General features: G+C 36.3%; 1 protein-coding gene and 1 non-coding gene across 13 annotated transcripts; both read left to right on the forward strand.

Annotated features, from left to right (window-relative positions):
* Positions 1-1,956: 1,956 nt before the first annotated feature.
* On the forward strand, positions 1,957-5,601 carry LOC141725103 (putative lysophospholipase BODYGUARD 5). Of its 12 annotated transcripts, none has more exons than XM_074527507.1 (8): positions 1,957-2,231; positions 2,322-2,376; positions 2,716-2,888; positions 3,212-3,249; positions 3,417-3,634; positions 3,793-3,987; positions 4,355-5,090; positions 5,298-5,601. In XM_074527507.1, the coding sequence occupies exons 5-7, from the start codon at positions 3,548-3,550 to the stop codon at positions 4,418-4,420; spliced, it is 348 nt and encodes a 115-aa protein (XP_074383608.1). In that variant the 5' UTR covers positions 1,957-2,231; positions 2,322-2,376; positions 2,716-2,888; positions 3,212-3,249; positions 3,417-3,547; the 3' UTR covers positions 4,421-5,090; positions 5,298-5,601. The 12 variants fall into 12 exon arrangements, 11 of the variants coding, with proteins under 11 accessions (XP_074383608.1, XP_074383606.1, XP_074383607.1 ...); XM_074527505.1 differs by having other exon boundaries at positions 2,716-2,852; XM_074527506.1 differs by having other exon boundaries at positions 2,728-2,852.
* Positions 5,602-21,302: 15,701 nt separating this feature from the next.
* Positions 21,303-21,409, forward strand: LOC141662330 (small nucleolar RNA R71). The gene has a single exon (XR_012550451.1). It is a non-coding gene; the product is annotated as a small nucleolar RNA R71 (small nucleolar RNA).
* The last annotated feature ends 3,709 nt before the right edge of the window (positions 21,410-25,118 follow it).

Raw genomic sequence — 25,118 nt, forward strand, 5'->3', positions numbered from 1 at the left:
GCTGAGTTCTTATATTCTTAAGAACCCAGAAATTGTACCAAAACATACTTAATTTTAATACAAATTAAGTGAGTTTTGATATACTGTATTTATTATGCATGTTCTTTATATTTTGCTAAATATAGTATCTCTACAATTAAACTGCTTTGTTCACTACCTTTCCAAATTAGTTTTAAAAAAACTAAAAATAAGAAAAACACATTCACCCCACCCCCTCTGTGTTGCACTCAATATCTAACAAGTGGTATCAGAGCAAAATCTGAAAGAAAACAGATAAAAATCTTGGAAATATGAGTGCATAGAAGATAAGCAGTATTAAGATACCAGTCATTGATAGAATCAACTATACAGTTTGGAAAAAGAAAATGATGTTGTTCATAAGGATGGTCAATCCATTATATATCCAGATTCTCAAGAATGGCCCTTTCACCCCCATGGAAAAGGGTAGATAAATCTACAGATAGAGACATGGTCATTCTATCTCATTTTGCACTTAAGGACCCTTCAAAATACACTGAATCTGAGAAGGAAAAAGTCTCTCTAGATAGTTGTAATATCCGGGATATGACGTGTAATTATTTTTTGTTAATAAATAAATATTATGTAATTATTATATAAATTTTGGTGAATTATTTGTGAAGTGGTATTTGTGTTTGGATATGTAAATATGATATAATTTGAGTATTTTAATTTTTATAAGTCCAAAATAAAGTATAGATAATTTTGATATTTTTCTATCAATTTTGATATTGATTTATGATTTTATAAATGATTTATGGATTTAATATATTATTTTTTCGAGTATTTATAAACTATTTTGTATAATCGGGAACCAACCGACTTCAGCCGTTTTTACGTTTTTATGTTTTTACAACCCGAAATTCTTCCGAAAATTCCTTTATAATCTAATTGCAATATTCCGAGCATTTTCCATGTTTTGACTTTTTCGATCCGGCGTACGGTTTTACCCGTGCGGGTCCCGGCGCAATACTTTCGATACAAAATTTGTTTTAGTAAATCGATAAAACCCATATTTTCGATAAATAGGATCTTTTTATTAAACTATTATAATTATCACCTCGTAATACGTGTAACCAGGCGCTGAGACCCAGACCGTAGTATAAATTATACAGATTTGGATAATTATCCCGAAAACCGGTACCGTTTGGATCTGTTTTTATAAATAAACGTAATATTTTATATCCGGTATGATCCAACGGGGTACCAATATTCCTTAATTATAAATAGCCCTTACCGTATTTTATTTCGTACAGAAAAATCATTTGCAGCCAGTAATTATATAATTTTACAGGGAAAATCTATATATTCATATAAACTTTCAAGAATCAAACAAGCTTTTGGAGATGTTATCGGAATCCGTTTGGAAAGCTCGAGTACTCAAAACGAAGCTCTTGAAACATACTATCGGATTCCATAACTGGTTTTTGTGCAGAATCAAAGGTTATTTTTCTATATTTTTATTTATTTTTGAATTAATTTGATTTAAATTATGAATTTTTGTTCGAGAGATTCACTACGCCATAAGTGGGCTACTGTAATGCAAGCGTTACATTAGCTAAGAAATTTGTGTCCTATTGTAACACCTATAAATTAGTGTTACAATAGCTATATAGTTAGTGTTGCAGAGAAATGTCGGTGTTGCACGACATGTAACACCAGCCCCTAGTGTTACATTAGTTACTTTTTTAATTTTTAAAAATATTAAAGTAAATGTTATAATGAAATAGTATTAAAATATATCCTGGTTTTTAGTGAATGAAAAATGTAATATATTATATAATAAAATTAATAAATTTTATTGTATATAAATACAAAATTACTTTGTTTGGTTTTTATTTAATAAATAATAATTTAATATTTATAATTAAAAATAAAAAATATAAAATAATACACGAATCACTTGGTGAATTATTAGGCGGCATATTTCCCCCCAAATGAAAACAAACAAGACTCGAATAAAAAACCCTCAGCCAAAACTTACTCTTCTCGCACAAACACACACTATCACACAACATTCTCTCTCGTCGTCTACTCTCTTAGATTCTCTCTCGAAGGATGAATCGAATGAATTGAAGAAGAAATTGAAGATTTGAAATATATATACACATGTTTATGGCTCTAAAGGCCGTTACTATTTTTTCAATTTATATGTCTTTGCAGGGTTTCGGGACTGCAATTTGGGGCTTTGTTTCTTTTGCTCAGATTTAGGGGTAAATGTTTACTCAGTTGCTCCGATTTAAACATATAATGTATATTTTTTTTATTAACATATATTTCATTGTGAAATTTCACTCGATTAGGGCTTGAAGTTGAGCATTAAGGCTTTTTCTCATATTCAGTTGGGCTTTTGTTAAGGTATGTTTCTCATATTTGAATGTTTTTTAGTTTTATGCACGTATGTAATTGTTTTCAATTATTGTGATGTGTTATGATGTACTGCTGCCTCTTCGTTGTAAGGTCCCCCTCTCCCCACCCAGAGCAAGCCAATTCGGCCATTAAAATAATATTTTAAAGCTACTAATTTCCCCTGTTATCACCCCACTTCTCCTTGCATGCTCTTATTATAATGTATAGCTAGCAGATTCGGCCTACTTAACTGTATACTTGATTTCTGTTGTCTTTTCTTTTCTCTGAATTAATTTTTTGATATTTTCATTTTTGAATTCAGAATGTCTTATCTTACTCATAAAACAGTTCTGTTTCCAGGAAGCATAAAAGAGCCCTCAAATGTTGTTCAATCACACAGTATCTTTTATTACAAAGAAGAAGTACAAAACTGAAATCTTTTATTAGTGATAAACTTCCAGTTGTTTCGGAAAAGGCTCTTCCCAGTAAGCTGTGGTTATTTGTTTATATCTGTAATATATGTGAGCACTCTTTATATTCAGGTCATCTCATATATTGTTCCTGTATTTATTTAGTACATGAAGGCTTGGAACATTTGATTTGTTGACCTGTCGAAAGTCATAGATATAGATGTATGTTCTTTTAATTTTAATTCTGATTGTCATTGGATGTGCAGTATAAGATATTTACTCATTTGGGTCTCCAACATCTTGTAAAATGATTAGTTTATGATACAAATTTACTTATTTTGGATTAAAAGTTCTTTTTGTTTGTCTATTCTATCTTATTTATCTCATATTTTTGAAAATTTTATTTATTTCCTCTATGTTTTTTTATTTTGCAGGATGGTAGTTACTTCCGGTTTATTTACCAGTTTTGCAGGTACTCTGTTAAGGTTTATGTATTTATTCAGTTTTTATGTGTATATACATATTAGAATGCATGATTGTATAGTGCACACCTGATGCTGATTTGCAACAGTAGTGCCTTTGAATGCGTGGACGTGGATGTCATAATTTGAATAATATTCATTTTTCTTTGTTTGACAGCCGTCCTTGAGCTTGTCAATGCAAACCATGCAGAAGATGTATTGTTCTTGCATGGATTCCTCTCATCTTCAGAATTTTGGACAAGATTAATCTTTCCATAATTTTCCGAACAGAACTATAGACTATTTACAATGGACTTGTTGGGATTTGGGAGGAGCCCCAAACCAAGGGCTTGTCTATACACCTTGAAGGATCACTTAGAAATGATTGAGGAATCGGTTAGCTGTCCATTCCAGTTGAAATCATTCCATTTAGTTGCACACTCAATGGGTGTGTAATGGATGCTATTTGTTTGGTCTGTGTTATTGTGTATATGATATACACAAAATTTCTGCTTAGTATTAGCTAGTTATGTTCCTTGTGAATGGTTTTGCAGCCCTACTTCCCATCTTCAAGTATTGATGTTGGTACCGTAGCACTTGAAAGACTAGCAGGAAAGAGTTTATGGCCACCTATTATTTGGTTCAGCTGTTATGACCTGGTACGAGCACTTGAGCAGGTGTGTCTGTTTCTTTATCTGCCGGAACCACATGACATGGCAAAAGATTCTGAAGCTGTTTACTCACAAAAGGTAACAACTATTTTATATGCTTGCTAATAAATGTAGCAATGATAAATCACAATTTACTCGTTCTATTTCTTAAAGGGATCTGCTTCAGATGCTTGAGAATGTAACACAGCACACACATCATTCAGCTTGGCATACAATGCATATTTTGTCTTTCACCATTACATACGGAACTGACATGACCTTTTTGCGTCTTTTGGAATTATAGTTAAACCTTTGTGCAGTTTACCATAGCTATCAGATGACATCGGATATCCAGTACTCTGGAATATTTGATGCTTGAATTTGTTTAGTTGTTCAGCTGTCCAACAATAGTTTTTTATTCATGTTGACCTCTATAAAATGAATGCTTAAATTTGATAAATTGCAGGATTTAAGTTGGAAAAACTCAATGGCCGCACTGAGTTTAAGGATATTTGTTTTTACAATTCTTTGAGAGAAACGGTAGGTATTATTATTTGGAGGACACCAAAGCATTTTTTCTTTCAAGAATTTTGAGTTCAGAAACACTTTATTTTTCCTGCAATATTTACCTGGGAGCCTTTATGTAAGTTGCAAGTCTTTAATATTCTTTTGTTTCCATCCCCAAAACTTTTTTAAATAAAAGAAAAGATCTGGTTCTCTAATTCAGCTATAAAATATTTAATATGTACTAGTATTCATTTCAGTAGTTTTACTTCGCTTTGATATACTTTTTTGTTGATTTTAATTATTATTTCTTTTATGGAACTGATCTAGATTCTACTTTTGACAGGGATTGCTCACGCTAAATTGTGAAAAGTCGCAACTTTTTTTTTTGTAAGGGAGCAGCAGTAACCGCGAACGCTGAATTAAAAGTAGATTAGAACTGCACAAACCACTAAAATGGGTATCAATATTAGACCGGCAGTTTCTTCAGCTGTTATGGTATGGTATGATATTACACGTTTGATATTCCCTCTCTATATGCACAACTTGTTTACAAGTAGTTATTCTGATTTTACAATTTTTTGTATTTCTGTATTTCTGTTAACTTGTCAAGCAACAGTTCGTTTGAAATGATGTTGGTTCTACTCTCTAAGTCTTCTTCCTATCCCGCAGCTGGATATTTGGATACTCTCAGTCAGGTCAGGTCAAATTTTGCCATTGTTTTTTGTTTTCTGCAAAACAAAAAACTTTATTTGTGAAATGTCTTAGTTCTACTCTGAAGTAAAAGGATAAAAATCGAGGCTCCTCCAATACATCTACTTTTTGGTACCTCGGGTTTGATTTTAAAATAAATAAATAAATTATTTATGCTTTTTTATGCTTGAATTGGATTGTTATTTTTTTAGGCATGGGGCAGCTTATGGCACAACTAAGAATTTGTTTTCAAAGGAGTTTGTTTGGTGATTTAAAGTGTAGTAAAGAGAAGAAGATCAAGTCTAGTTTGGATATTGGATATGCTTGGAATATGGTGATTGATCGATCATATTGTTGTGATTTTAGTTGGTTTTTGTAATTTTTGGATATGTATTGTAGATTGTATTTTAATAATATTTGTAATGTGATTGTTCTTTAGACGGAGCATGTATTCCAAATTTTTAAAATTAAATGTTACATTTGCTTATTATAGTGTAATATATGTTTTTATATACAGTGTTACATTACAAATTATACTATTACTTAATTAAAAAATTTGGTGTTACAATTTCTAGAACATATGGTTATAATAGGTTATAATAGGCTGTGTGGGACCCACAAATGGGCCTATTTATGCCATTTTTATTGAACATATTGTATTACTCATTTTCCGTTACATATGGGCCTTTTAGTGTTATAATAGTTGCCTATTGTAACGTTTTCTTTTCTGTTACAATAGATCAGTGAAGTGTTACATTATGGTGTCTATTGTAATGTTCGTATACGTAACGCCCCTGGTGTTATAATAGACCTAATATAACATTTTTTGGGCCTATTGTAACACCTTTTAGGCATTAGAATAGCCCACTTATGGCGTAGTGATTGTTTGTATGATTTGATGATTGCATGTTGTAGAGCTTTTCTTCCTGATGATTTTGATATATTATATGCTTGATTTGGAGTTCAATAACATGCTCAAAATTGTGTTTGATTCTCGGATTACTGAAATTAGGGTTTGAATGTTCTTGATTGTTCTTGAATAAGATTTGGGCGTATTTAACCCAGGGGTTATTAGTTTAATTAGTTGTCGTCGTTAAATAGATCGTTGAAAGAGCAATTGAATGAGCTAAGTCTGGAGAACGGAGGATAACGGGAAGACGATGGTCGGAGTTTGCGGCGGAACTTCGATCGGTTTTTCCAGTTAAAAACCATGTTGTTCAAAAATTGTAACCTTACAAATGTGTTTGCGGATCGATAAGCATCCTTTCCTGTTATTTTGGAGTGGTTCTGGGCAGTTATTAGGTCGCCGGAAAAGCTTAAAGTCGGCAACCATGGCTTCCCGTCGATGGGGGGGGGGAGACTGTAAAAATTACAGTTTGGCCCCCGAGGTTTTGCACAGATTACATTCCTGATATCCTAGTTTCAAAACTTTGCAAAAATTGTACTCCTGTCTAGATTATTTACAAAAATGATATTTTCTTTTTATAAATATTTTCAGAAAATGTTTTATCTATTTTCAAATTCCAAATATCAAAATTTATAATTTCTGAAAATTATTTTTAATTTAAAAATAAATCTTAATTATTTAATTAATTAATTTTAGTTGATAATTATATATTTAATTAGTCAATTAATTTAAATATTAATTGATTAATTAATTTAATTAGTTATTAATTAATTTTAATTGTATTTAATAATTAGATTTAATTATTAATTTATGATTTAAAAATCCTGAAAAATAGTTTCGAGATTTAAAATATTATTTTAAATTATTTTTAAGGCTCAATAATTATTATAAAATTATTTCAAAGTCAAATTCGGGTATTCGAACCCTATTATTTAATTATAAAATGATTCGGAGTCCCGTTTTAATTCTGGAAAATGTTCAAAAATTCGTATTAAATACCTGGAAAATCATTTTGACCCCGAATCTTTTTTGAAAAATTATTTAAATTGAATATCTTGCGTGTTATGTGCTACATAGTATCTGATCGATGTGTTATATGCCTATGTGTTTATTGTTGGACTGTTATGGCTATATGCCTATGTGTTTATTGTTGGACTGTTTTAGCCATAACTTTCAAACCGTAAATCGAATTTGGGTGAAACGAAGGGTAGATAAAAACCTTATGACGTCTATATGACGATTAGAATAATGTGAGATGAATATTGATAGATGTTTATGATACCTAGCAGAGTAAGCGAGGCGTAGAAAAGGGAAACAGATGATCAGAAAATGGAATCGATGCGTAGAAAATACAGCAAGTAATAAGTGAATAGAAGCAAAACATAGAAAAGTAGACGAGTGGTTGTTGAATAAAGTCATTAGACAAGTGCAAGTGAAGTTGGAATCGATTGTGATAAGGAAAGTACTTCTAAACCTTTTTCGAGATATAATGCAAATATTTCTAAATTCTCTTGTGACATATTGTTAAGTATTCAAAATAGCTCTATTTTATATTGTAAGTACTTTGAATCCATCAGCCTTGAACCTGAGCCACATCATTTGATATTTGAGCCGTAAGCCTTATTCTTTGTGAACCATTTCTTGTTGGTTTACCAGATACTAAACCACATAAATACGATACTACTCCACAAATATATACCCATCATATACCAAACACTGGAACTATACCCATCATATACCAAACACTGGAACATAATTATTTAAACATACAGAAACTTTTATACTCCACCATACCTTGTGACATCAAAGAACTAAACCTTGTAAGATCATTGTTCATCTAATACCCGATTCTCCTACAGGATGAAGGCCATTTCTTATACATAATTTGATACACCCTTGTAATACTCATGGAATGCATCATGCCTTTATACAAATGTTTCATCACTGTTGATTATGATCTTGTTTTATTAAGTTATATTGTTATTCATATTGAATTGCTTTAGAATTGGATAGTTTTCTTTATGTGGACCAGATTCGTGGTTAGACCAGATTCATGGTCGAATTAGGCCAATGTGTGCCTTGGATCCAGTTTATAGAGCAGAGCCGTGTGTCTTGCTCGGGGTTAGTGCGTGACTAATTAGCAGCCTAACCTTGGTTTTAAAATTTAAAATGAATATCCAATTCTAATGATTGTTTAACAAGAAACTTGACTCCTCTGAATCATCTCGTTTGATCATTGTTTAATCTCAGTTATTGTTATTGTAACTTGCTGAGCTAGTTAGCTCACTCTTGCGAATCTTTTTATGTATTCTACAGTTAAGAAGGATACGGTTGATAGCAAGGTTTCCCAGTTCAATGTACGAGCTAGGATTCCAGATTGAGTTGGATCGAGCTAGCAGGAGCTTACTAAGCTAGTGAGATAGTAATATTGTAAGAATAATTTCATTATCAGTGTACGTTAAATTAGTTGGGATTTGGTACATTGTAATAAAAGTTAAGGTTGTGGCTTGTTTTCATAATTTAACCTGTTGTGATCCGTGGTTATGTAAAGGAGGGTCATTGCAAATAATATTTCATATACAGGTTTATATTTTGTGTATGTGTTGTGGACCCCAAACTTCTGACCCGAGTTTGGAGGGCGCCACAGGTTGGTATCAGAGCTACAGGTTATAAGTCACTGAAACAAGCCTAGATTGTCGGGATTGGGTAGAGGGTTAGGATTAGGAATAGGAAATAGAAAGATAAGACGTCGTGAGGTTGAATGCGACTGTATAGTAGGTCTCCGGCACGGTTCGTGTTGCGCTTCGGGATTCTTAGCTTGTAACGTGATTTCCAGACAACGACAATGGCAGATCCTGATTTCCCTATATCATCTGATCGTTTGGAGCCTTCCGTTCGAGGATCGTTATATTTTTCTCAGATTTGAATTGCACCTTGTTCTTCCATCAGTATTAATGGTATTACCTTCTGTTAAAACAGTTGCACCTCTTCAAGCTATTCTACGCTATTTTACCACCTCTTGATATGAGACTACCTATTCAAGAACCTCCATCTGCTTATTCCTGTTCTACTATACAATCAAATATTAATGTATCTTTTCAGTTTACTCTATACCATGTTCTATACCCTCATTTTAAAACCTGTCTTATGGAACAACAGTATTTATGAAGATGGATTCGATAGCTATAGTAAATGGTAAGTACATGAGATATTAATAAAGGTGAGAAGGAGTTTAGAAAGAAGATTCATGTGTTTCGGAGGATGGCTGCTACCAGATTAAATGGGGCCACTAGTGAATAGATCACCCGTGATTAGCTTGTGGGGTGGACTAGAGGAATTTTGAAAGAGTTAGAGAGAAAAGTATAGATCTGGAATTTTCGTAGAATTAGATGATGGTGCTATGATAAATGTGATATATAAAGTAGTGATGTGACGTGAGATAAGCAAACTTTGTTCTATGAAATAGACTTTTTGGCTGTTGGATAAACCTGTTCCACTTAATGACTGCAAAGATGATGATATGAGTACTACCAGTATGAAAGCTTTAAAATGAAGCTACGAATAAGATAATATGCAACGACAGCTGAATTTTTCGTCGATTAAGGAAGGTAATAGACCCAATGAAGGAGAGAAGATAAATGGAAGTGAATGGACCTTTGTGTGATCATTTCTTTAACTTGGTATCTTGTTATAAGAAGGACAACAACCAACTCATATAGTAAGGACTACAAGATGTGTGATTTTCAAAATTTTTAAACAAGTTTTCGAAAAAAAGATTTTCCCTTACAAAAATTTCTAAAAGCCTTTTTGGAATAAAATAAGTTTTAAACATTGGTTGTCAAGTTACTACTTGAGTTTCTTGTTTGTTAAAAGACCCGGATTACCTGGAAGGATGCTTGTTTCAGACTTAGTATTGCTAATTCAGAGAACAAAGTAACTCGTGATTATGAAGAAGTTGATTATTCCTAACAGTAAGGTGCAAATATTGTTTGATAAGATCAACAATAGAATCAACGCACAGAGTAACTATTTATCCAATTACTAGGACTATCGTTTCTAATGATTGTTTAACAAGAAACTTAATTCCTTTGAATCATCTCGTTTGATCATTGTTTAACCTCAGTTATTGTTATTGTGACTTGCTGAGCTAGTTAGCTCACTCTTGCAAATCTTTTTATGTATTCTATAGTTAAGAAGGATATAGTTGATAGCAAGGTTTCCCAGTTCAATATACGAGCTAGAATTCCAGATTGAGTTGGATCGAGCTAGCAGGAGCTTACTAAGGTAATGAGATAGTAAGATTGTAAGAATAATTTCATTATCAGTGTAAGTTAAATTAGTTGGGATTTGGTACGTTGTAATAAAAGTTAAGGTCGTGGCTTGTTTTCATACTTTAACCTGTTGCGATCTGTGGTTATGTAGAGCAGGGTCATTGCAAATAATATTTCATATACAGGTTTATATTTTGTGTATGTGTTGTGGACCCCAAACTTCTGACCCGGGTTTGGAGGGTTCCACAATAGTGGCCTGCAATTAATTTTGATAGAGTCACTTGTCAATGTCATGTACAACAACATTATCAACTGTGACATAACTAAATAGATCTGGGAGAAAATAGAGATTTTGTGTGAAGGTACAGAGGAAGTTAGATCCAACCAAAGGAGAATATTGGTGTCTAAGTATGAGGGATTCATGGCAAATCCCAAAGAAGGAATTACTGAAGTTTTTGGGAGGTTCAATAAATTGATAAATGACTTGCAGCTAAATGATAAATATTATGAATTTGAGGAGGTTAACCTGAATTTCCTGCTAGCTCTTCCTGACCATCTTGAACAAAAGATATTAGCTATTAGAGAAGGAAGCGATCTGAGCAGAATAAAACTGGAAATTCTGTATGGAATCTTGAAAAATTATGAACTTGAAATGTTGCAAAGAAAGTCATTAAAGGCAAACCATGGACATGTGGTTGATGATTCTAATGCCTTAGTTGTAAATGACAATGAAGAAAGTGAAGATGAGCAACATGATCAAGTTCCAATTAGTTAAGCTGTAGAATAAAAGAACAAAGGACCTGGGAAGCAAGTTGTTTTGGAACTGGAGGAAGATGAATACTACTTCTTGGATGAGCTAGATGAAATGGACCAATCCATTGCTTACATGGTTAGGAAATTTTCTAAAATTAGAGTCAAGAATCCAAGGTTTTTTAAGAACAAGGGACAGTCTTCCAACAACAACAATTAGAAACCAAAAGCTTAGTATAACTCAGCTATCAAAGATGGCTACAAAACTGGATATGTGGACAAATCAAAGATAAGGTGCTTCAACTGTGATGAGTTGGATCACTTTTATACTAAGTGCAGGAAGCCCAAGAAGGTGAAGAAGGACAATGCATATTTAGAATTGGAGGCAAATTATGAAGCTTTCTTGAAAAAATAGTCTGGAAACGCTTACATTACAAAAGGCAAAAGTTGGGATGCTACTGATGATGAAAATGAGAATGAAGAGTTTGGAAACTATGCATCAATGGCTCTTGAGCAAGGAGAATCATCCTCATTAAAATCAGAGGTACCAACTCTAACTAACACTGATTTAAATATAAGCTAATATAAAGAAACTGTTGAAAAGATGAGTGTAGAGATGTTTCACATCCATACTAGCACGGTGGCAGCTACTGAGGAAGTTAGTAGGATATCAAAAGCTAATGAGAAGTTTGAGATTGAGAAGCAAGATTTGGAACTACAGCTTGTTGAACTTGAAACTGTCAAGCAAAAAAAATAAATATTTGAAGAACAAGCTGAAGTGTGCTAGTGAAATAGAAGTTGTGTTGAGGGAAAAGATAGAAAAGAATGAAGTGAAGTTGAAGTCTTTCACAAATGCTTCTCAGTTAGTTGGTCAGTACCATGAGAAGAACAAGCCATATGCTAACATAGATATAGGCCTTGAATATGATGCCTTGAACATCAATAAGAAAATTGAAAGTGACAGAGGCAAAACAATTGCAAATGAAGATGTTCCAGTTATGTTGAGAAAAGTTGAGTCACCTGTTGTTAGGGCTAAAACATGCGCTAATATTCACGCAAGTATACGCGCTCGCAAGTAATATAGAATAAATTCTAGTTCTTTCCCACATGGATAGGTTTAGGTTAATTTCAATCAATGTATCTATGCAACACTAGTATGGTTATTATCCAATGCTAAGACGAATAACAAATTGAGATTGTTTTACACTTAACTAAGAGGTTATACTAAAGAACATAAGCTAAGAGATTAAAGAGAGTTGAATAATATATGACACAAATATGGATTATAACTTCATTAATTACTTCATTCAATAGCCTTTTTGTTCTTAACCTTAGCATGTAATGGTGATGACACTAATCAAATAACACGAAACTGATAAATGCCAACTTTCGTTGTACGAATACCATACTACCAAACATCCACAAAAGTAATAGAAGCTGAATAGACACCAATTTCATTGAGACCCTATATGTCTATAGAATTTGACAACATAACAGTTTAATGCACAAGTTATCTCTCATGATTACATAAGGCAAGTAAGATGGTTAAAATTACCTACGAATCATGCATATCACATATATGAACCTATGCTAGCATGGCAAGTTCTAAATCCTTAAATTCACTTTCGCTTCATTAAAGATTAACACACTATCTTATAAGTTTGCGACGCTCATAAGACGAATAAGCACAACCAAAACTAGGTTATCATACAATCACCACACACTAAGGTATCGAAACGAATTAACTAAAGAAATCCATAATTAAATCCGTTAGAACCCCACGATAACGATTAGCCCATAATCGGACTCATCTTCAACGTGGGTTCCAATGAAAGCATGGTATAATAAACGTAGTATTTATACTTAATAAAACCAAGTACGAAAGAAGAGTATAGGGTTACGAATAATAAAACTAGCATCCAAAGTTACAACTTAAAACAAAGAATCATAAGAATAAACTAGATCTTCTTCGCCTTGGTTGATTTGTGCTCTACGGTCTTCTTACGCCTTCTCCTTAAGCTATGTACGTCTTTTTTTAAGAAACGAGCATAAGTTACGTTAATATAACAGCCCATGCACAGTAGAAGTCTTCTGGATCAAAATTCCACAAGAAACAGGATTTTCTTTTCCGACCTGGCGCGGCCACGCGCTTGACCAGCGCGGGCGCGCCGACATTCTGCCATCCTGGCGCGGCCGCACGCTATCACAGTGCGGGCGCGCCGTCTCTCTAGAAAAAATATTGACTTCTTTTTTTCTTGTTGGTTTTTGAGCTGGTCTTTTCACGAGCTTTTATTTTAGACACGATGGTAACACCAAATTAACATCCAAACAATGCAAATGTATCTGTATTCCTGAATAATGCCTGAAATGTAAAAACACTACAAAAATACATTAAAAACACTAACAATTGGAGTACCAAAGATCAATCCAAAGCTTTACGGAGCATTATAAAGTGTCATAAATGCCACTCAACATACCCCCAAACTTGAACCGATGTTTGTCCTCAAGCATAAACAAACTCAAAGAACAAAAAAATAAAAATGCATGAATGCAAACTATATGAATGCAACGATTCCCATAGAATAACTAAACCAATCAACAAGCAACATCTCAGCAAATGCAGTTATTCGCACACAGATCAATCAAGCCCCACAAATCAACTCACAAGCCAGAAACGTGTGTGTGTGCAAATGCTTACAGATTTACTATCACAACTAGATCAATAATCATGACTCATTACTCATCAAAGCAATCACAAGGTTATAAATAGAATAAAAGCTAGATTCAAAATAACTTATAACACTTTAATTCTTATATCGGAGTTTTACATGGATTCATGCTTTTATTCACAACACAAAAATAACACAAATATGCTTAATTGACCGTGCAATGAGTGAGGTCCACAAAAGACTTATACAATAATACCCATGTAGCGAGCATTAGATTAGTGGATCCCAGACTATAAAAAGCCTTAGGTCACTAGGCACAAAGTCCCCTAAGAACTTAATAACTCGAGTATTAAAGAGCCCACTCGTGATCAATTATGCATAAACACATACAATTTTTTCTTTTTCTTCTTGTTTTTTTTCTCTTTTTTTTCTTTTCTTTTTTTACAAATTTTTGAACGAGTGTGATTCGCTCCATATCGTTCAACCCTAGACTACTCACATAAAATGAGCCGGCTACTATCCATTTGACACCTAGTCATAACAACTAGCAATGAAATCCAATTTTCTCCAATTTTCTAAATATCCATGTTAATTTATCATTAAGAGAATATCCTAAATTCTACATATAAACAAGCGATTAAACCTCAATAAACAAATAAACCATGACCATGATCTAGCCCTCAAGCAACCTATAAGACTTAGTGAAATACAATTATCTCTAGCATGCAAATCAACTCAATAAGGATTAACATCACTAAATACGACATCACTACACTAGCATCAATATCACAGATTGATCGACAAAATCATCTAAGAGATTATGTTATTATGCAAATGCATGAAACTATATGAACAAACTATCATAAAAACTACAAAAAAAACTACTACATGGCAAACATGCAACTATATGAACTACATTAGCATGAATATGCAAACTACATGCGACTCACACAAAACAAAACATGCAACTATATGAACTACATTAGCATGAATATGCAAACTACATGTGACTCACACAAAACACATAAATCCTTAACTACTACCCCCAAACTTAAAATACTCATTGTCCTCAGTGAAGGTAATAGCAAGGAATCAGGCATACCTAATCGGAACCAGGATCATCACCCTCAAGGGGTGGAGTGTCAGGAGTGTCCGGAGGCGGATACACGGCACCGAATACTGGCCACTGGATGTCAACTCCTATAGCTCTGAAAATAGTCCCCAACGCCTGGGTGAGGTCATGTGCAATCCTGCTGTGAATGTCATGCATCGCATCCATCCTCCTAGCTAGATGCCTATACTGCATCATACTCGAACCAGCACTACCCTGTGCTTCCTCCTCCTGCTGCTGCTGCTGCGATCCCAAAGGACCAGCCTCCTCTCCCAACTGAGCTCTCCAAGCCGCTCGACGAGCCTACAAAGTCCCACCAGCATAAGTCTGATCTACTGGCCTTCCACCTGGCAGATGGTCATAAGAATAACCAAGCCCCTTAGGATCGGGCTTCCCACCATACCACTCTGTCATATTTAATAATGTCGAACTATCAATCAGAGCACTAGGGAGCTGCAGCTGCTCATGTGCGGGCCAACGAACGCCAACCGCCACGCACAACTTCGTCACAATGGATGCATAGGGTATCGAACCCGTACTACTCCCTCGCAAGAACCTCAGAATACCCTGATGGATCACCATTCCAAGATCCACATAATCTCCCTGTAGAATACCCCACAACAAACGTGCACGCTCCATAGTAATCTCATGCACGTGAGAAGATGTCATGATATTAGCACAGATAAAAGAATTTCATGCACGTGCAAACCTGTTCATGCATGAGGCAGGGAATGTGGTATACTCATTCGTGCCCTTCTTGAACTTCCAATGAGTCTCAGGCACACATAGGGTAGCAACAATCAAATCCAAGTTAAACTCCTCCAGAGTTTTCTCGTTCCAGTTCTCCTGCTCCTCCCTCTCGGGCTGCTCAATTACCCTACGAATCGCCTCAGCACTGTAATCCACCATCATCCCCCTTATCGCCGTGAAACCATTCTTCTCCGCCTTAGCATTAGCATAAAACTTACGCACCACACTCATGGGCACAGCAACGGGTGTCTCACAGAAAACAACCCAGCCCATCTCCAAGATAATCTCCAACAACTTACCATCTTTCCCCAATGGCAGAAAACCACGCTCCTTGGCTATCGGCTTCGAAAGTAGCCTCACACACTCCGCCTTAGCCTCAGGAGTTGAAAACCTAGGCCTCACACCACCTGCACTCGAAGAATCAGTGGTGCTACTGCTTACTTGAGTTCGCTGTCTTTTTGGTGCCATTGATATTGAGAGAGATTGAGAGATTAGAAGTTTGTAAGGGAGATTGTGTGTTTGAGAGTTTTGAGAAGTGATGGAGAAGTTTGTGTATAAGTGTATGTATATATAGGAGATTGGGAGAGAATTAGTTATGAAAAAGGAGTGGGAATTGATTATGGGAATAATGGGAATAATAGGTTTGATTTAGAGAGGGAAAATTGGGATGTGGAAGAGTAAAATTCAGGTGGGAATTGATTTTATATTAAAAGTCCCAAATTTCTCTTCAAAAACTGACTTATATTTTTTTCTGAAACAGGGACCCAGCGTGGCCGCACCCAGTTTCTGGAATTTCAGCGCGGTCGCGTGCCAAGTCATCGCGGGCGCGCCCAGTTACTAGAAAAATAGTGCGGCCGCCCCGTTTCTCAGCACGGGCGCGCCGTGCTACTGACGTTGGCCCTGGATTTTTTTGTTTTTCTGATTTTTTTTTGTGTTTTTCTCTTTTCTTTCTGCTTCCTCAATCTACTAATATACAACAAACTTGGATTGCCTCCCAAGAAGCATTTGGTTTACGTCGTTAGCCCGACGTAGAATCTCAAGATCAAGTAGACAATAAAACGGCACTAACCACCTCACGGTTTGTCGTAGTCCCATAGTAATGCTTTAACCTCTGACCATTTACCTTAAATGCTTGGCCTGGATCATTCTCAAAAATCTCCACAGCTCCATGCGGAAATATAATTTTGATGATGAAAGGCCAGGACCATCTCGACTTCAATTTTCCAGGAAAAAGATGGAGACGTGAGTTAAATAACAAAACTTTTTTCCCGGTACAAATGACCTGAGCACTAGACCCGTATCGTGCCACCTCTTGACTTTCTCTTGTACATTTTGTTATTTTCATACGCTTGAAGCCGAAACTCGTCAAGTTCATTCAATTGAAGCATTCTCTTCTTACCAGCTGCATCCAAATCAAGGTTCAACTTCTTCAAAGCCCAATACGCTTTATGCTCGAGCTCCACATGCAAATGACACCCTTTACCATAAACCAACTAAAACGGAGACATTCCCAACGGAGTCTTGTATGCTGTTCTATATGTCCAAACAACTTTATCAAATTTCAAAGACCAATCCTTCCTTGATGGACACACAAATTCCTCTAAAATATGCTCGATCTCCCTGTTAGACACCTCAGCTTGACCATTAGTCTAAGGATGGTAGGTTGTTGAAATGTGATAATTCACATTATACCTTTGCATCAGGGCAGTGAATTTGCGATTGCAAAAATGCGATCCCTCATAACTGATTATGACTCTTGGAGTCCCAAATCTTGTGAATATCTGCTTATGAAGAAAATTAAGCACTACCTTCGCATCATTTGTTGGCAAAGCCTTGGCTTTAAACCATTTCGACACATAATCGACCGCCAACAAGATATACTGATTCATGTAGGATGAGACAAACGGCCCCATAAAGTCGATTCCCCAAACATCTAAGACTTCAATCTCGAGAAGCACATTAAGAGGCATCTCATCCCTCTTGGACATATTACCCACACGCTGGCATCGATCACACTTCAAAACAAAATGATGCTCATCCTTAAACAATATAGGCCAGAAGAATCCCGCTTGAAGGACACGAGCTGCTGTCTTCTCTCCACCGTAATGGCCTCCATAAACAGTCGAATGACAGTCTCACAAGATCCCCCCCATTTCATTATGCGAAATACATCTCCTGATGATTTGATCAGCTCCTTACCTAAACAAATATGGTTCATCCCACATATACCATTTCACCCCATGAAGAAACTTCTTTCTTTCAGCGTACGACAAGTCGGGAGGCATGATATTACTCAAAAGGTAGTTCATAATGTCTGCAAATCACGGTTCTTCCTCTTGCACTCCAAACAGCTGCTCATCGGGAAAAGACTCATTTATCAATGTCTTATCCAGTGAAGTTGCACTTGGATCTTCCAAATGAGAGAGATGATCAGCGACTTGATTCTCAATACCTTTTCTGTCCTTGATTTCCAATTCAAATTCCTGAAGCAAAAGAACCCATCTAATCAATCTAGGCTTCGAGTCCTTCTTCGAGACGAGATATCGAATTGCAGCGTGATCAGTAAAAACTGTCACCTTCGTCCTAAGCAGATAAGATCGAAACTTCTCAAAACCATAGACAATAGCCAGAAGTTCTTTCTCAGTAGTAGTATAATTCAGTTGAACACCATTTAGGGTCTTACTAGTATAGTAGACCACATGAAATATATTGTTCTTTCTCTGCCCAAGAACTGCTCCAACTGCATAATCACTTGGATCGCACATTATCTCAAAAGGTTCATTCCAATCAGGTGTAGTTATGACAGGTGTCGTGATCAAACTCTTCTTCAAGAACTCAAAAGCAGCTAGGCATTTGTCATCAAACTTGAACAGGACATCCTTCTCCAGAAGATTGCACAAAGGTTTAGAAATTTTTAAAAAGTCCTTGATGAACCGCCTATAGAAACCTGCATGACCACGAAAGCTGCGAACCCCCTTCACAGAAATTGGGGGAGGAAGATTTTCAATGACCCCCACCTCGGCTTTGTCCACCTCAAGACCCTTACTAGAGACCTTGTGACCAAGTATAATGCCCTATCGCACCATAAAGTGATATTTCTCCCAGTTGAGAACCAGATTGGTCTCAACGCCCCTTTTAAGAACGTCGCCAAGATTCTGTAAGCACTCATCAAATGAATCGCCAAACATAGAGAAGTCATCCATGAACACCTCCACATTCTGACCAATCATGTCAGAGAAAATAGCCATCATGCATATCTGAAATGTGGTCGATGCTTCACACAAACCAAAAAAAACCCTTCTAAAGGCGAAAGTACCAAATGGACAAGTGAAAGTAGTCTTTTCCTGATCTTCCGGAGCAATACAAATCTGGTTATAGCCCGAATAGCCATCCATGAGACAGTAGTACTCATGCCCAGCCAACCTGTCAAGCATCTGATCAATAAATGGCAGAGGGAAGTGATCTTTTCTCATGGCCTTATTCAACTTCCTGTAATCCATGCAAACTTTCCACCCCGTGACTGTTCGAGTAGGAATGAGCTCATTCTTCTCATTAGCAACAACGGTGATACCTTCTTTCCTTGGTACACACTGAACCGGACTCACCCAATAACTGTCCGAAATGGGATAGATGATCCCTGCATCCAGCCACTTAAGAATTTCCTTCTTCACAACTTCTTTCATGATAGGATTTAGCCTTCTTTGTTGCTCAACAGTAGGCTTGCTACCTTCTTCTAGCAGAAATTTATGCATACAATAAGAAGGGTTGATTCCCTTGATATTTGCTATCGTCCATCCAATTGCCGATTTGAATTCTCTCAGAATTTTTAAGAGTTTTTCCTCATCACTACCTGAAAGTTCAGATGAAATAATAACAGGCAAAGTAGATGCATCACCTAAAAAGGCATACCTTAAGTGTTCAGGCAATGGTTTAAGCTCAAGTGTAGGAGATTCCTCAATTGATGGCTTGAGGCGCTTTGGAGAATTGTTCAGCTCCTCCATTCCAAGAGATTCAAAATGCATATCCATCTTCCTCTTCAAGGGAGAAGCATTCAGATATTGCAATTGCTCATCACCTTCATCATCTTCACTATTGAAATTCCCTAACAAGGCCTTTTCGAAGGCATCAGACCTTAGCAATTGATCAAGTTCTGAAGTAACCACAGAATCAACCAACTCCACCTTTAAGCACTCTTCATTTTCTGTAGGGAATTTCATGGAATTGAACACATTAAAAGTTACATCCTTATCCAGCACTCGCATGGTGAGCTCACCCTTCTGCACATCTATTAAGGTTCAGACAATAGCCAAGAAAGGTCTTCCAATGATTATGGGAATCTTCTTATCCTCCTTGAAATCAAGAATCACAAAATCAGCTGGAAAGATGAGTTTATCCACCTAGACCAAAACATCCTCAACAATGCCCCGCAGATATGTAATAGAATAATTGGCCAACAGCAAAGTCATATAAGTAGGTTTTGGATCAGATAAGTCCAACTTCTTGAAGATTGACAAAGGCATCAGATTGATGCTAGCTCCCAAGCCACATAAGCATTTGTCAAACGATATTTTTCCAATGGTGCAAGGAATAGTGAAGTTTCCAGGATCTTTAAGCTTCAGAGGCAACTTCTGTTACAGCACAACACTGCATTCCTTTGTGAGAGCAACTATCTCTAAGTCATCAAGCTTCACCTTCCAAGAGAGTATACATTTCATAAACTTCGCATAACTAGACATCTGTTTAAGAGCTTCAGTGAAAGGTATGTTGATGTGAAGTTTCTTGAACACCTCCAGAAACTTCTCAAACTGCTTATCCAGCTTTTTCTTCTGTAGCCTCTTAGGAAAGGGAGGTGGAGGATATATCCGTTTCCCCCTGTATTACCCTCAAGAGGAGTATGTTCAATAGTAGTCTTCTTTTGTTCCACTTCAGCTTCCTTCTACACTTCTTCCTCATCCAAAACTTCTTTATCCGAAACTTGAGAGTGTTCGGGATTTGCAACCTTCCCAGACCTTAATGGAATTGCCTTAACCTGCTCCTTAGCTTCCCTCTTTCCTGGTACATCAGTGTCACTAGGAAGTGTACCAGGTTGATGATTCAGCAAGGCATTGGCAATTTGTCCAATTTGATTTTCCAAGGTCTTGATAGAAACCGCTTGGCTCTTGCACATGTGCCTCAACTCTTCCAATTCAGATTTTTCATTAGACTGTTGTAGCTGGAGTTGTTGCCTTGGTGCATATTGCGGTTGTTGAAAACCAGGGGGGTTGTACTGCTTTGCTGGATTGCTGATAAGGCTGCTGAACCGCATTCTGAGTGTTGCTCCAGCTAAAGTTAGGATGATTGCGGTTGTTAGGATGATAGGTGGCAGGTACATGTTGCTGTGACCTCTGAAATTTGCTCACGAACTGAGCTGATTCACTAGAAATGGCACACTGATCAGTCTCATGGGCACAACACAAAGCTCACAGACACTAGTGATCTGATTAACTCCATAATTAGACAGAAAATCCACCTTCATCGTCAAAGCCTTAAGTTGAGCAGCTATAGCAGTAGCTGCATCCAACTCCGGAATTCCTGCTACCTTACCCTGAAGTAGTCGCTGAGTAGGATTCTGGTATTCATTAGCAGCCATCAGTTCTATCAATTCATAAGCTTCATCATAGATTTTAGCTCACAAGGCTCCTCCTGATGCTACATCAAGCATGGGTCTAGAAGTAGCACCCAAACCATTATAGAAACAGTTAATGATCATCTAGTCAGGCATCACATGATGATGACACTTCCTAAGCATCTCCTTATATCGATCCTAAGCCTCGCATAAAGATTCTCCAGATTGCTGAGCAAATTGAGTAAATGTGTTTCTGATTGCAGCAGTCTTTGTCATAGGAATGAATTTGGTTAAAAACTTCTGAGCAAGATCCTCCCATTTGGTGATAGACCCTGGTGGTAGAGAATGTAACCAGCATTTAGCTTTATCCCGCAGAGAGGATGGGAAAAGCCTCAACTTAATAGCATCTTCAGAAACTTCATTAAACTTGAAAGTGTCGCAGATCTCGATGAATCTCTGATGTGCATGTTGGGGTCTTCTATCGGAGAACCCCCAAACTGAACTGAGTTCTGTATCATCTGAATCGTGCTTGACTTGATCTCAAAGGTATTAGCCGTGATGGATGATCGAATAATGCTAGACTGAATATCATTGATCTTCGGTTCCATCAAAGCCTTTGGATTTGCTTCCGGTTCTCTCATTACAATAAGAACTTCTTCTTCTTTCTCAACTAAGATCTCTTCTTCAACTTTCTCTTCGACTACAACTTCTTCCTCAGCTAGATCCAGTGTTCTCTTACGAGACCGAGAACGTGTATGCATACACGCTCGCTAGAGTACCTGAAACACGAGAAGGATATAATTAAGTAACATTGTCCGAGTCACTGAACTTCAACGACCAATGATGACAAACACATAAACTACAAATCCCCGGCAGCGGCGCCAAAAAATTGTTAAGGCTAGAACACACGCTAATATTCATGCAAGTATACGTGATCGCAAGTAATATAGAAAAAAATTTAGTCCGTTCCCATAGGGATAGGTTTAGGTTAATTTCAATCAATGTATCTATGCAACACTAATATGGTTATTATCCAATGCTAAGACGAATAACAAATTGAAATTGTTTACACTACACTTAACTAAGAGATTATACTAAAGAACATAAACTAAGAGATTAAAGAGAGTTGAATAATATATGGCACAAATATGGGATTCTAACTTCATTAATTACTTCATTCAATAGCCTTTTCGTTCTTAACCTTAGCATGTAATGGTGATGACACTAATCAGATAACACGAAACTTATAAACGCCAACTTTCGTTGTACGAATACCATACTACCAGACATTCACAAAAGAGATAGAAGCTGAATAGACACCAATTATATTGAGACCCTATATGTCTATAGAATTTGACAAAATATGCGTTTAATGCACAAGTTATCTCTCGTGAATACATAGGGCAAGTAAGATGGTTAAAATTACCTACGAATCATGCATATCACATAAATAAACCTATGCTAGCATGTCAAGTTCTAAACCCTTAAATTCACTTTCGCTTCATTAAAGATTAACACACTATCTTATAAGTTCGCGACGCTCATAAGACGAATAAGCACAACCAAAACTAGGATATCATACAATCACCACACACTAAGGCATCGAAATGAATTAACTAAAGAAATCCATAATTAAATCCGTTAGAAACCCACGATAACGATTAGCCCATAATCAGACTCATCATCAACGTGGGTTCCGATGAAAGCATGGTATAATAGACGTAGTCTTTATACTTAATAAAACCAAGTACGAAACAAGAGTATAGGGTTATGAATAAGAAAACTAGCATCCAAAGGTACAACTTAAAACAAAGAATCACAAGAATAAACTAGATCTTCTTCGCCTTGGTTGATTTGTGCTCTACAGTCTTCATACGCCTTCTCCTTAAGCTATGGTACGTCTTTTTTTGAAAAATGAGCATAAGTTATGTTTATATAGAAGCCCATGTAGGGTAGAAGTCTTCTGAATCAAAATTCCACAAGAAACATAATTTTCTTTTACAACCTGACGCGACCGCGTGCCTGACCAGCGCGGGCGCGCTGACATTCTGCCATCCTAGCGCGGTCACGCGCTATCAAAGCACGGTCGCACTGTCTCTCTAGAAAAAATGTTGACTTTTTCTTTTCTTGTTGGTTTGAGCTGGTCTTTTCACGAGCTTTTATTTCAGACACCATCCTAACACCAAATTAACATCCAAACAATGCTAATGTACCTGTATTCCTGAATAATGTCCGAAATGCAAAAATACTACAAAAACACGTTAAAAACACTAACAACTTGAGTACCAAACATCAATCCAAAGCTTTACGGAGCGTTATAAAGTGTCATAAATGACACTCAACACCTGTATTTAAGGCATGTGAAGTCAATTTCAGTGAAGAGGAGTTGGTCATCAAGCAAGGACTTGCAGATGAAGATTAAGAAATGAAAAATTAAGAAACCAGTCCTGCTACTGAAATAAAGGAGAAGCCCATGGTTAACCAAGCCCCTAAGGCACGTGTCAAGGAAGTCAACACGGAGAATACAGGAAGGAAGAAAAAGAACAGGAATGGAAAGATTGGAGTAAACAAAAGCAACAACTTTTCATTTATTGCAGATGCCCCCAGAAAGCAATGTCAGAAATGTGGCTCAACAAATCATCTAACTCACCTTTGTAAAAAGGATGTTAGCAAGCTAAAAGTGGGAGCCTGTAAGTACAATGAAGCAAATGCAGAAGACCCTTACTCCTTTTGTGACAAATTTGACTGCATACCTTGTAACATGAAAGTGATGACTAGTTGTCATAAACTGAGAGTAGATTTCAAATATGTTAATTGTGGATCTAAATATAAAAAGGAAAATACAAAGCAACCTGTTCACATTGTTCCTTCTGAATCACCTCACTCTAATTCTGCAAATTCTGTTAGCAAGAAGAAAGTACCCAACACTGCTTGGGTAGCTAAACACATTTAATCCTCTTTGTGTACAGAGCAAGGAAAAGAAGATCATATGGATCATAGATAGTGGATGTTCAAGATATATGACAGGTGATAAGTCCCTGCTACCACAATTTGAGGAGATGGCTGGCCCATTAGTGACTTTTGGAGACAACAGCAAAGGATTCACAATGGGATATGGCAATTTAGTTTCTGAAAATGTTATCATTGAAGATGTATCACTGGTGGCTGGTTTAGAAGTGAATCTACTGAGTGTCAGTCAATTCACAGATAGAGGATTCAATGTTTCATTTAACAAAGGAGATTGTTCAATAATCAATATTTTCAGAGCAACTTCACAAGACTTTTTGATGATTATTGAACAATCTCCTTTGTCAAATGAAATATTTAATCCTCTATCTGTAAATTGACTGACACTCAGGAGATTTACTTCTAAACAAGCCACCAGTGCTACATCTTCAATGACAATATTTCCACAAACTAAATTGCCATATCCCATTGTGAATCATTTGTTGTTGTCTCCAAAAGTCACTAATGGGCCAACCATCTCCTCAAATTGTGATAGTAGGGCCTTATCACATGTTATATGTCTTGAGCATCCACTATCTATGATCCATATGACCTTCTTTTCCTTGCCCTGCACACAATGAGGATTAAGTGTGTTTAGCTACCCAAGCAGTATTGGGTACTTTTTTCTTGCTAACAGAATTTGCAGAATTACAGTAAGTTGATTCAGAAGTAACAGTGTGAACAGATAGATTTGCATTTTCCTTTTTGTCTATAGATCCAAAATTAACATATTTGAAATCTACTCTTATTTTATGACAACTTGTCATCACTTTCATGTTGCAAGGTATGCAGTCAAATTTGTCATAAAAGGAGTAAAGATCTTCTACATTTGCTTCATTGTACTTGCATGCTCCCACTTTTGGCTTGCTAACATCCTTTTTACAAAGGTGAGTTAGATGATTTATTGATTCTGACATTTCTTTCTGGGAGAATCTGTAATAAATGCAAAGTTGTTGCTCTTGTT

The sequence above is a fragment of the Apium graveolens genome, chromosome 5 (assembly GCF_009905375.1).
Source record: "Apium graveolens cultivar Ventura chromosome 5, ASM990537v1, whole genome shotgun sequence".
Classification (NCBI taxonomy): domain Eukaryota; kingdom Viridiplantae; phylum Streptophyta; class Magnoliopsida; order Apiales; family Apiaceae; genus Apium; species Apium graveolens.